Genomic DNA, 13,820 nt, shown 5'->3' on the forward strand with positions numbered 1-13,820 from the left:
ATTTTTAGTGGGCTGCATTACTCTCCCAGATAAATGTGGCTCAGTTAGTGGGGAAGAAAGAGAGAAAAAGTGTTGGCAACAGCAGTCTGCCACAATCTCCAGGTGACACACCGGCAATGCTCCTGACAGCCTGTTCTTTGAGGTGCAAGAGGCAGGCATTGATATTTATATTACACAAGGGAAGAAATAAAAAGGTGGGAATTTGTGAGGCATCCATGAATAGCTATGACTGATGAATTCATGTCTGTCATCTGAGTTTTAGTTGAAAAGCAACAGAACATATTTTGTGCTATAAAAGCGAGCCAAACATAGCATTACATCCTAGAATGCTGTGAGATTTGTGTTCAGAGAGTTGATGTTGAATAGGTTTATTATGAGCAGATTCTTTTTTTTCTTTTTTTAGGGCTGCACCCATGGCATATGGAGGTTCCCGTGCTAGGGGTCTAATCGGAGCTGTAGCTGCTGGCCTAGGCCACAGCCACAGCAACACCAGATCCAAGCCTCTCTTGTGACCTGCACCACAGCTCACTGCAATGCCGGATCCTTAACCCACAGAGCGAGGCTAGGGATCGAACCTGCAACCTCATTGTTCCTAGTTGGATTCGTTTCCGCTGAGCCCTGATGGGAACTCCTGAGCAGATACTTTTTTTAATTTTTTTTTTTTTTTGTGTGTGTCTTTTTGCTATTTCTTTGGGCCGCTCCCGCGGCATATGGAGGTTCCCTGGCTAGGGGTCGAATCGGAGCTGTAGCCATTGGCCTACGCCAGAGCCACAGCAACGCGGGATCCGAGCCACGTCTGCAACCTACACCACATCTCACAGCAATGCCGGATCGTTAACCCACTGAGCAAGGGCAGGGATCGAACCCGCAACCTCGTGGTTCCTAGTTGGATTCGTTAACCACTGCGCCACGACGGAAACTCCCTTTTTTTAATTTTTAAAAAATTTTATTTTTTATTAAAGTATAGTTGATTTACAATGTTAAGTTAGTTTCTGATGATTCAGTTATACACATAGATATATTCTCTCCCATTATGGCTTATTACAAGATGATGAATATAGTTCCTTGTGTTATAAACTCTAAGTCCTTTTTAAAAATCTCTTTTATATATAGTAGTTTGTATCTGCTAATCCCAAACTCCTAATTTATTACCCCCTCCTTTCCCCTTTGGTGACCATAAATTTGTTTTCTGTCTGTGAGGCTGTTTCTATTTTGTAAATAAATTCATTTGTGTCATATTCTAGATTTTATGTGTAGGTGATATTATATGATATTTGTCTTTGAGTTACTCCACTTAATATGATAATCTCTAGGTCCATTCATGTCATTGCAAATGGCGTCATTTCATTCTTTTTTATAACTGAGTAGTATTCCATTGTATATATAAATCACATCTTCTTTTTTTTTGGTCTTTTTGTCTTTTTAGGGCTGCACCCTTGGCATATGGAGGTTCCCAGGCTAGGGGTTGAATCAGAGCTGTAGCTGCTGGCCTATGCTACAGCCGTAGAAATGCGGGATCCGAGCTGCCTCTGCAACCTACACCATAGCTCATGGCAAGATCCTTAACACACTGATGAAGGCCAGGGATCTAACCTGAGTCCTCATGTTGAGTCCTAGTTGGGTTCCTTAACCACTGAGCCATGACGGGAACTTCATAAACCACATCTTTTTCTGTTCATCTGTTGATTGAGATTTAGGATGCTTCCCTGTCTTGGCTACTGTAAATAGTGCTGCATGAACATTGGGGTGCATGTACCTTTTCAAATTAGTTTTCTCCAGGTATATGCCCAGGAGTGGGATTGCTGAATCATATGATAACTCTATTTTTAGTTTTTTGAAGAACCTCCATAGTGTTTCCCATAGTGGTTGCACCAATTTACATTCCCACCAATAGTATATGTTTCCTTTTTTCCACACCCTCCCCTTCATTTGCTCTTTGTAGACTTTTTAATGATGGCCATTCTGACCAGTGTGAGATGGTATCTCATTGTAGTTTTGATTTGCATTTCCCTAATAGTGATCTCGAGCATTTTTTCATGTGCCTTTTGGCCATCTGTATGTCTTCTTGGAGAAATGTCTGTTTAGGTCTTTGCCCATTTTTTGATTGGTTTGTTTGTTTGTTTGAGTTATATGAGCTGTTTGTATATTTTGGAAATTAAGCCCTTAATTAGGTTAGGTTGCATTGTTTGAAAATATTTTCTCCTATCCATAGGTTGATGGGAAAATTGTTCATCAGTCAGTATAATTAAGGGATAAGAAACACTGAGGATAGATGAGTTTGGTTAGGGCAATACTTAATAATTGAATAGCCCTTAAGAACTTAGGTTTACAACCTACCTGATTGAATGAGCTCAAAAAAGCCACAGCCCCAGTGTTGTACTTGGCACTTAAAATGTAACCTTTATTTTTCCTGACTCAGAGGTGTTCTCAGTTACATGTACATATACCTGGTGTTCTGCTCCAGTGGTTGTCAGCCCTCTCTGTACATTAGAATTACCCGGGGAGCTTTTGACACTTTGGATGGTGGAGTCCCACTGCAGATGCCTTCATTCTCTTGGTCTTCAATGTTCTTCTAAATGAGAAGTAATAAGGGAAATTGCGAAGGTAGTGACAGGGGGACTGGAGGATAGCTTTGAAAAGCATGTACCATCCAGTAGAACTTCCTGCAGTGATGAAAATGTTTGCACTGTCCAGTATGGTCCCTGAGGTGCATATAGCTGTTGAGCACTTGAAATGTAGCTAGTGCAGCCAAGGAACTAAAATTGTAGCTTAATTAAAATAGCCCACGTGGCTCGTGGCCACCTTTTTGGACGGTGCACACCTGGGAGGTGGAATCAAGAGGCTCTGGTTACTGATCAGGAGAGGAGGGCAGAGGTGAAGGGTGAAGGATAGAGAGTAGTTGATTGTAACCTCAGAGTTTGTGTCTTCAGTGAGGGGGCAGGTAGTAAGGTTTCTGTACAGAGGTTGGAGTAGGGGGGAGTAAGTTCATGATTCTTACATTCAGGTCTCAGAAATGAGCAGCACCTGGACCACTGACTTAATCCATGTTGGGTGGTTTTAATAATACCTTAAAAAGTAGTATTTTATTCCTATTCAATCTTTTCTTGTTCTCTCTTTTTAAAACTCAGGTATCAGATTGTAGTGGAAATAATCCAGGCAACTACCATTAGCAGCTTCCCCCAGCTGAAGAGGCACAAGGGTAAGAACCAGTTTGTTTTCTTCAGTTACACATCCTAAAGGTTCTAGATCTACCCGCAGTCTTCTCTGTCAGACCTTTGGCAAGTATGAGCATTGCATTTAAGTATTTTAAATTTGTTAAAATAGTGGTGTAATGGCATAAGAGAAAATACATATAATTTCATTCTAACAAAAACTTTTGTTTTTAGTCCTGTGCTCCCTTATAAATTTTATCCATCTGTAATCATAATTTTTAGAATATTAGTCAGTAGATATATAGTGCTTCTGTTTTTAAACTAATCATGGTTTCATAGTTTTTTCTCATTAAAATTTAATCTTGCTATTCATTCATATTTCTGCATTGAAACAATCTTGATAGTCATTTAAATGACTTCTGTGAGTTGATGTTTCATAATTAACCTTTTCCTTTAGTTAAACATTTGTATTGTGAACATCTTTTCTCCTTCTACTCATGTGGATTGAAAAATATACATATAAATGTTCTGTATTTTTTTGTTTCTCTTCAAATAAAGAGATGCTTACCCAGGCATTGATACTGAGGAATTACCAAGGTCTGCATGACCCCCAACTTCCTTATGTTCCCCTCATATGAGATGTCACAGGGCGTATTACTCTATTGAGGACCAAGCAGCTCTGGATTTGCAGCTGGCAGGCAGCTAACACTACTGCCTTGTAGACTAGACTTTCCACAAACATCTCCACACCCCCCTCAAGTTCCTGTCTGGGAGTGGAGTGCCACAAGGACAAGGAACACTCAGTCCAGAGACTTTAACCTGTGCCTGGGTTTTAATCAACACACCCAGGCAAAGGGATGCTTGGGACTTGTACTTGTCTCTCTGAGTCACACAGAAGGTAGGAGCCATGTTTTTTTAAAAAATGAGGGTATAGACTCTGAAAAGGCGCTTTATTAATCTCAGCCCAGTAAGGAAGATTGTTCAAATGCATTCATTTAAAAACGTTTCCTGGACACAGGATAGGTGGTTATGATTCAGTAGTAAACACAGTGAAATCTCTGCATTCATCAAGCCCCGAAACTGGGCTGGGAGGCAATCAGATAACACATACAATATACAGTATTTCAGATGGTAACATGTGCCTTGGAGAAAAACATGTTCTACACTTGTTTAGCTGGGGGTGGGGTGCTGGCGGGTGTGTGGTAAGGAATGCTGGCTCCTCTGGAAGCTGGTGGGGGCACTTGGGTAGGATGCTCTCGGGAGACCTCACCCAGGTGGTGACCTGTGAGCCAAGCCTGGGGGCCCTGAGGAAAGTCTGGGAAAGGACAGGTGCAGAACTCTGAGGCAGAAGCATACAAGGCTTGCTTGAGGTGGCCTTTGTGGCTGGAAACGGGTGAGGGGGGAGCAAAACCAGAATCAGAGGTGACAGGTGGCTTGTACTTTCGGGCCTTCTGTGTTTACCTTGACTGAGGATGTCTTTGGAAGCTTTTGAGCAGAGATGTGATGTGATGATTTCTTCTGAGAGTCTGGGCTCCGTTCCTCTCCTTTCCCTCACTGTTCCCGCAGAGAAGATGCTTTATTTTCAGACACTTTGACAGACATTTTAAGGAGAATGCTAAAGAGGGATTTCTTATTGCCACCATTGTCTTTTCTCAGTGCCCCTCCTTGTTATGTGAGTTTAGATGGAAACCTACCTTTCTTACCTTGTGTTAACTGTTAGCTTACTGGGGCTGCTGTAACAAAGGGCCATGGAGTGAGTGGTTTAAGCAACAGAAACTGATTTTCTCACAGTTCTGGAGTTTGGAAGTCTGAGACCAAGGTTGGCAGGGTTGGCTCCCTTTGAGGGCAGTGAGGGGAGAATCTGCTTCAGGTCTCTTCCTGGCTTATAGATGGCTGTCTTCCTCCTGCGTCTTCACATCATCTTCCCTCTGTCCATGCCTGTGTCTGAATTTCTTATTCTTACTAGGGTACCAGTCATAATGGGTTAGGGTCTTATCCTAAGATGAGCTCATCTGAACTCGTGTCCATCTGTAAAGACCTTGTTTCCAAACAATGCCACACTCACAGATACCAGGCTTTAGGACTTAAATGTATCTTTTGCAGTGGGGGTGGGGGTGGCAGACAGAATTCAACACCCAACTTTTTTTTGTTTTGTTTTGTTTTTTTTAGGGCTGAACCTGTGGCATATGGAGGTTCCCAGGCTAGTAGTTGAATTGGAGCTACAGCTGCCAGTCTACACCACAGCCACAGCACTGTGGGATCCGAGCCGCATCTGAGACCTACACAACAGCTCACAGCAATGCCAGAACCTTAACCCACTGAGTGGGGCCAGGAATCAAACCTACGTCTTCATGGATGCTAATCAAATTCATTTCTGCTGAGACAGGATGAAAACTCCCAACCCCAAACTTTGTAACTGATAAGTTCAAAATAGCATTGTAGTTCCTTTTTTGTGAGAATACTAAAGGGACTTATTTTTAGTAAGCTCTACAATCACATTCTTATTTACTACATTACTCACCTTTTGGGTTGATTCTGTTACCAGTAGTTAGCTTTTCCTAAATTACTCTTCTTTATGTCTATAGGTTCAAAGTAAGATGTAAAATCTCAGAAAAAAGTAGGATAGCTAAAGCCACATAGGCAATTTCAGCCACAGTGTATCTTCATGTCCAGAACAAAGAGCCCATGGAATCAGTGTCCTAGCAAATTGTATGGGTCTTTCAAGAATAAGGTGAAGTATAAGTGACAAGAAATGTAAATAGGACTTTATCAAAAATTAAAAACTTGTGTCTGCCATCAGAAAGTAAAAAGACAGCCCATAGAAGATATTTGCAAATCATATGATGTAGAGCTTGTATCCAGAATATGTAAAGAACTCATACAACTCTGTAATCAAAAGACAACCCAATTGAAAAATGGGCAAAGGATTTGCAGAGACACTTCTCTATGCAAAGAAGATATACCAATGGCTAATAATCACATGAAAATATGCCCTAAACCATTAGACATTAGGAAAATTCAAATTCAAACTAATATGAGATACCACTTCGCACCCACTAGAGTGGCTAAAATAGGAAATGGACAGTAGAGTTCCTGTTGTGGCTCAGTGGTTATGAACCCATCCACCTAGTATCCATGAGGATGAGGATTCAATCCCTGGCCTTGTTTAGTGGGTTAAGGATCCAGCATTGCCATGAGATTTGGTGTAGGTCGCAGACATGGTTTGGATCTGGCGTTGCTGTGGCTGCAGCAGCTCCAATTTGACCCCTAACCTGGGAACTTCCATATGCCGCAGGTTTGGTCCTAAAAAAAAAAGAGAGAGAGATAGTAACATGTGTTGGTTAAGGATGTGGAGAAGTTGGAAACCTCATACACTGCTGATGGAATTGAAAAATGGGAAACAGTTTGGAAGTTCCTCAAAATGTTGAGCAGAATTACCGTGAGATGTGGAGGTTTATACCTAAGAGGATTGAAAGCATGTCCCCAGAAAACTTGAATGTTTGTAGTACCATTGCTTATAATATTCCCAAAATGAACCCACTCAAATGGCCACGCACAAAAAGCTGATTTATCCATATAATAGACTCTTAGCCAGCCATAACAAGGAAGCAGTATTGATACATGCCCCAACATGAGTGAACCTTGAAGACATTATGCTAAGTAAAAGAAGAAAGTTCTAGAAGACCACATATTATGGATTTCATTTCTGTGAAATGCCCAGAATAGGCAGATCCATAGAGATAAAGTAGATTAGCAGTTACCTAGGACTGTCAGGGTGGTGAGATGAGATGGCATGGAAATGAGTTGACTGCTAATGAGTACAGGCTTACTTTGGGGAGTGATGAAAATGTTCTACATTTAGATTGTGGTGATGGTTGCACAATTCTGAATATGCTGAATACCATTGAATTGTGTGCAGTAAATGGGTAAAATTTAGAGTATGTGAATTACATTTCAATAAAGCTTTTTTTAAAAACGAATGAGAAAGTGGAGACTGAAAATTCAGTTTCTGGCAAAGCTAGAAAGTGTGTGACCAGTGGCTGCCATAGTAGATAATATACAGCTAATTAGGAATTTCTAGGGGTCCTTAGTGCTTAATTACTCAGTGACTAAATTAAGTAGCATGTTCAAGGGTCTAGCCTGGTTTCTGGCACGTAGGTACTTTGTAAAGTCTTATTTTATAAAGAAAGTTCTCTGATCAAGTGTATTTCTCTGAGTCCTATTTTAAATTACAATTGGGTAGTCCTGGTTGGTTTGGTTTGACTTTGAGCCAGAGAATCTCTTCCTTTCTTAAAGTGTAGGACTCTGCAAAACCAGCTTGAAATAACCTTATAGGCTTAGAGTTGGGGAGAAAGGATTTTCATGCCTGGTAACTTCACATTGGGTTTTGGGGGTTCTGATTTGTTTGCTTCCATGAAAGTCAAAGATCCCACTGTAAAGTAGACCAGTGCCCCAGGGGCTTACTTGGGCCCCTTCATTTAGGGATAAATATCTAGAGCTGTGAATAAATCAGATAAGCCTTTAGAGGAGAGACATAAAGGTGACTGGGTGTCATGTGGTGTTAGCATTTCTGTCTCACTTTGACCATTCGTTCAGTAAATAGAGAACATGTGCTGGGAAATTCTGGGGTGAGGACCAACTGTGACCTCACAAAGCAAATTATTGTGCTTTTTATAGCCTCATGTAGCAAATAAATGTGATGATGTCAGTGTGACCAAAGACTTTTCTATTTAACTTTCCACGTTAGTCTGTATATTACTGGCATATTTTGGTATAATATTTACATTATATTTTTTATCAAGTCCATCAAAAACATGTTCAATATTTTTCGTAAGTTATTTGAGTTCTTAGACGTTTGAAATCATATAAAATTAATTTTTTTTTTTTTTTTGTCTTTTTAGGGCCCCTTCCATGGCATACAGAGGTTCCCAGGCTAGGGATCGAATCAGAGCTACAGCTGCTGGCCTATGCCACAACCACAGTAATGCAGGATCCAAGCCGTATCTGTGACCTGCACCACAGTGCATGGCAACACCGGATCCTTAACCCACTAAGCAAGGCCAGGGATCGAACCTGAGTCCTCATGGATACTAGTCAGGTTCGTTAACCACTGAGCCATGATGGGAAGTCCTAAAATTAATTTTTGACAAAAGTAATTTTAAAAGTTGATTTCTCATTATTTTCAGGTTGTTGTTTTATAGCATGGTTACAAGTCAAGTCTATTTATGTTCATATTTTTATAATAAAACATTGAAATGTAGTGCCACTGGATGGACATTATAGTCCTGACAGGGTTGGAGAAACAAATGTAATGCCTAGTCATATATGGAAATGGGGAATGGAAATTTAAAAATGTAAAAGTCAATTAGCTATGAAATTTTTAAAAAACATTTTGAAGGATTTCCTGTTGTGGCTCAGTGGGTTAAGAACCTGACTAGTATCCCTGAGGATGCAGTTTTGATCCCTGGCCTCTCTCAGTGGGTTAGGAATCCAGTTTTGCTGCAAGCTGTGTAGTAGTTCTCAGATGAGGCTTGGATCCTGAGTTGCTGTGGCTGTGGTGTAGGCTGGCAGCTGTAGCTCTAATTCGACTCCTCGCCTGGGAACTTCCATATGCCACAGGTGCAACCTTAAAAAAACAAGACAACAAAAAAATGTTTCTGGAATATTCCATTTGGGAGGGTGATGCAGTGCCTAGGAATGAAGCCTAGCAATCTATGGTCCTGATAATGGTGGTGAAAAGGAAGTGATCAATCAGGAAGGTTGTGAAGGTAAGGTCACCTTGCTAGTGACTGATTGGATACAGGGATGAATCAGATGGTGAGCAGTATGGTGCCTGCTGACTTAACAGGTGAGGACACGGCTGTCCAGGGAAGGTAAGTAAACTCATCTGAGGTCGTAAGTCCTTGTCTCCTGCTGTTCCTATTATGTTCCACTGATGCTGGTTGGTGAGATGAGGTTTGGGGGCAGAAGGAAAAGTGCGAGTTAGGAGACCTTGGTTCCAGTCAGGTTCTCCTGCCAGCTTCCCAGTGAAACGTGGGCATGTCCTTCATTCCTCTGGGACTCAGTTTCCTTGGTCTTTAGGCTGCCTGCTCTAGGTGACCCTAAAGGGTTTCCCAGTGAAGACGCTGAAGGAGTCAGGAAATGTGTTGGTGTGTGGGACAGCTCACTGGTCCTGGGCGTTCTGGATCCGGACCACAGGAGGATGGAAGAGTGCCTGGCTGGCGTTTCTAAGCTGGGATTCACTCCGTGGGAGAGAGAGCAGTCCTGAAGAGAAGTGTTTGAAAGTTACCAGCATAGGGGTAACAGTTAATAGTCTTCTGTTTCCGCTGTGCCAAGGCATGTATCTTCACACAACCCGTGATTAGAGGGGACCGATGTATTAACAGTCTGAAGTGACTTTTCCTCATAAATAATACCATCTGCTGTCTCACTCTTGAAGCTCATGTGTAGGTGGTTTCAGTTTTAAAGGATTATGTTATAATTTAAGTGCAGATTTTTTTTTTAATGTAAAGGTCACATTGAGCATTTCCCATTGTCCTTTTTCTTTTAATTGAATATCTAGTAGCATATTATTATTGGAAGCAGTTATTGCTTCTCTGTGACCTTTGGAGTTTTGATGTACAGTTGTCAAATAGTTACTTTATCTCACTCTTTCCCGAATTGATCTCTAGTTTATTTCCAGACAGATATTTGTGTTTCTTCTTCCCTGTAAAAGTCACCAAGGAAACCTTGATTTTTAGCATTAAAAGGCTCCCCCTAAATAGAGTTGCTTTGCTGGTTTTTTTTTTTTTTTTTTTTTGAGATCTCTGTGGTTTAGAGAGAGCATGATCTAGTGAAGACAGCATCGGGGAGAGAGTCTGGGAAGAGCCTCAGTCTGTACGTTGCCTTCTTGCTGCCCTGCCTGTCTGCCCTGTTTCCTTAAACTGGGAGAATCAGGCTGTGCCTTGAGTGACCAGGTGGTGATGCTGCCAGGTTGTGTATACAGTTGTAAGCGTTTAATTTCCAGTGTTGTTTCTCCTTATTTCCATGTTCTCTTTGTGAGTAGGAAACTGAAGAAGTTTTAAAAAAGAATGAACAGATGGCAGATCCTAAGAATATTTAGGATTCAAACTAGAGATGGGATATATATACTAAAACATTATGTTGCTACATATAAATGTTTCAGGCAACTCTTTTTCATTTATAATTGTTGATGACTAAGAAATGATATGCAATTGTGAATATATTTTGAGGATTTAAAGAAAAAAATGCCATGTAACAGCTGGGGAGAAATTACCTGATTGTATACCCCGTGAAAGCTTAAGGAATGAACTTGCTGATTTTGCACTGACTTTTCTCAGGATGACAGGAGGGCTGGGGGACCTCTTTACTTTACATACTCAGGATGGTTCAAATAAATCTTCCAAGGCTTCAGCAGACTCCAGCAAATCCACGTAAAACTCTGCACATGCTTTGGGTTCATAATAGATTAGTTTATCTTAAATGAGGAGCAAATTACTCTCCTTAACAGTTTAGAAATTTCAGTTTGATCCTTTTCTTAATGGCTTTTTTCTTTGAAAATTTTGATTTTTTTTTTTTAAGAAATAGATACCAGATGATCTTAAAAGTCTTCACAGTGCCTCAGCTAGTTTAATTGCTAACGTAATTCTAAGGAAGGATAATAATAGAAATAAGAAAAAAAAATTTTGAGACTATCTAACTCAGATCCTTGTCTTTTGAGCAGGAAAATTCGGTATAATTAGAGAAAGAGGTTCTATAGGGCAAATTTACAAATACAGAACAATTTGAAACACTTGGTATCAGAGATTTTAGTCTTTTCACAACATTTTCTTGCCCTGACTGTACTTTATCATCCATTCTGGCCAAACATTGACTGAGTCCTGAATTTTAACTGCTAGTGACATCAGCTGCTTGCTGGTCATGGAATTTGGGAAGTTTGGTACATCCAACTAGCTGGTCTCAGTGAACATTTTCCCATCTTCGACTTGGCCATCCTGCAGCATGTGGCATTGGCGACGACTCCCGTCTTCCCACACTCCCCCCTGCCTTGGCTAACTCACACTCTGTCATCCCAGTTTGTTTCTCTTCATCCTTATTCATCTCTATTCGGCTTTTAGGTGTTGGAGTTCCTCACGATTTGTTTCTCTTTTACTGTTTTATGCCTGTGCTATACAGTATAGTCACTGTTAGCCAGATGTGGCTATTTATTTATTTATTGCTTTTTGGGGGCTGCATGTGTGTCATATGGAAGTTTCCAGGCTAGGGGTCCAGTCAGAGCTACAGCTGCTGGCCTACACCACAGCCACAGCAACACAAGATCTGAGCCACGTCTGCATCCTACACCACAGCTCATGGCAATGCCAGATCCTTAACCCACTGAGCGAGGCCAGAGATCGAACCCACAACATCATGGTTCCTAGTCGGTTTCATTTCCACTCCACCATGCCAGGAACTCCTGGATGTGGCTATTTAAATTTAAATTAATTGAAAGTAAATAAAAACGTAAAATGGTGGTCCTCAGTCACACCAGTTACATTTCAGATGTTCGGTAACCATGAATGGCTTAGATATGGTTACATATTAGATAGCATGGAGCCTTTCCATCATCACCAAAGGGTAGCACTGCTCTGTGTTCTTTCCCTGGTTAGTCTTATCTTTTCCTTTTCTATATGCTGATGACTCTCCAGATTTCTATCTACAGAACCTCTGTTCTGTGCTTTTCTACTTACCCACCTGTTGGCTGAACATTTTTATCTGGATATCAAAAGACACCTCCAAATGAAAATGTCCAAATTAAGTCACACATAATTGGTCATTTTCTGTAATTTCTTGTCTCTGAATGATATCCTGTCCATCCCCACAAGTCAAAACCTCAGGAGTCATTCTTGTTCATTCCTTGTCTGTCATGTTTTAAAACTAGTCCATTATTGTCACATAGACTGACCTAAATATCTCTCAACTCTGCTGTTTCTCTGCACCACCATTTTCTGCCACCAGTCTCTCTCAAACTATGGTAGTGGCTTCTCAGTTGGCTTCCTTATAGCCACTCCTGCCCCTGTTTAATATATTTTTCATACTGAAGCCGTAGTGATTTTTTAAAAGTACGAATCTTAATCATGTTGCCTCCTTGCTTACCCTTCATTGTCTTCCCATTGTTCTTGGGATCACAACTGTGTGAGGTGAAGCCTCTGTGGTGCCATGGTCCCTGCTTGCTCTGGCTCCACCTCTTTCCTCAGCTCTCCTCCCGTCAGTCCTTCCTCCCTTGGGTCTCCAGCTGCACTAACCTTTCTGTTTCCTCACCTCACCCCCGTTCCTCCTGCCTCATATGCTTTGCAGATTCTGTTTCTTCTTCTTGGAATGCTGCCCTACACTCAGTGTCACTCTGCCTAGATAACTCCTACTTGTCCTTTATATTTTATCTCGAATTTCTCCTCTTTGCTCACAGCCCCACCTCCATGATCCTGGGAAGATGAGAGAGCCCTTAGTTCATGTCTGTAGAGAAAGGACACTGAAGGTTATCTCATCACCAGAAATAGGTCTTCAGTCATTCAGCAAACATCTTTTGAGTGCCATGATGTAGCAGGCTGTTCCTGACCTTCAGGAGCTCACAGTCTAACGAGGAGACAGGTAGACAGACAAAAGTACAGTACAATTGATAAATTCGGCAAATGTGCGGGTTCAGAATTCAGTAAGTAGCACAGTGTGGAGTGTTCAGCTGTACCTAGGACAGAGCTTGAGAGAGGCGTTCCCTTAAGCGTAGCAGAGTTTGGTCAGAAAGACTGAGTGGCTTTCATACCCTTTGGGGCTTGTCAGGTGGACCCGGCTAGATGGCACCACACATGCCGTTCTGTGTGGGTTCTGTTAGGTGAGACCCTGTGGATGTTGGGATGTAATGGAGCAGTGGGCCTTGGCAGGAAGGCAGCAGCTGATCCTAAAGGGCTGTATGAACTGTCTGAACTGCCCTAAGAAGTCTGGGCTCAATCCTGCAGAGCAGTGGTCCTCCGTGGTTGAGTGCCTCAGAATCACCTGTAGGGCTCGCTGGGCCCTGCCCCAGAGTCTCTGGTTCTGTGGATCCGGAGTGGGCCCTTAGCATGTGCATTCCTCGCCACTCCCCAGAAATGCTGTGCCACTTCTCCAGGAGCTGCTGCTGCAGAGTCGTGGGTCTGTTCGCCTTTGCCTTTTAGCACCCAACTCTCTAGTTCTTTATTTACAACTAGAACAGCCCAAGTAGCTGAGAAATGGGCTAGTCATGTTAACTGGCTGCTGTAGTCTGAATACTTGGGTCCCCTTAGCTTCTTTTATTGAGGAGCTCCCGTCGTGGTGCATCAGAAACAAATCCGACTAGGAACCATGAGGTTGTGGGTTCGATCCCTGGCCTCGCTCAGTGCGTTAAGGATTTGGTGTCGGCATGAGCTGTGGTGTAGGTCACAGACACAGCTTGGATCTGTCGTTGCTGTGGCTGGGGCGTAGGCCGGCAGCTGTAGCTCCAATTAGACCTCTAGCCTGGGAACCTCCATATGCCGCGAGTGCGGCCCTAAAAAGCAAAAAAAAAAAAAGGGGGGGGTCTTTTATTGAAATCTTAACATCCCAACCTGATGGTATATGGAGGGTGTGAGTCGTTTGGCTAGCAGCCTCCTGAATGGGCCTGGTGGCTTATAAAGGAGACTG

The 13,820-nt window shown here is 42.0% G+C and overlaps 1 protein-coding gene across 9 annotated transcripts in view; it reads left to right on the forward strand.

Annotated features, from left to right (window-relative positions):
- The window catches only part of SNX25 (sorting nexin 25), a 149,446-nt gene that overhangs the window by 97,050 nt on the left and 38,576 nt on the right, over nucleotides 1-13,820 (forward strand). For all 9 annotated transcript variants that reach the window (XR_014830417.1, XM_085000975.1, XM_085000976.1 and 6 more), the window contains one exon: nucleotides 3,129-3,199. Coding sequence is in view for 8 of the 9 variants with exons in the window: in XM_085000975.1 (XP_084857101.1) it covers nucleotides 3,129-3,199 (71 nt within the window). In the remaining variant the exon portion in view is untranslated. The remainder of the gene's footprint in view (nucleotides 1-3,128; nucleotides 3,200-13,820) is intronic.

Source organism: Sus scrofa, chromosome 15, assembly GCF_054392235.1.
Source record: "Sus scrofa isolate SSC_HxYL_T2T_F1_AM1 chromosome 15, Sscrofa_HxYL_maternal_Yorkshire_Landrace_v2.0, whole genome shotgun sequence".
Taxonomy (NCBI): Eukaryota; Metazoa; Chordata; class Mammalia; order Artiodactyla; family Suidae; genus Sus; species Sus scrofa.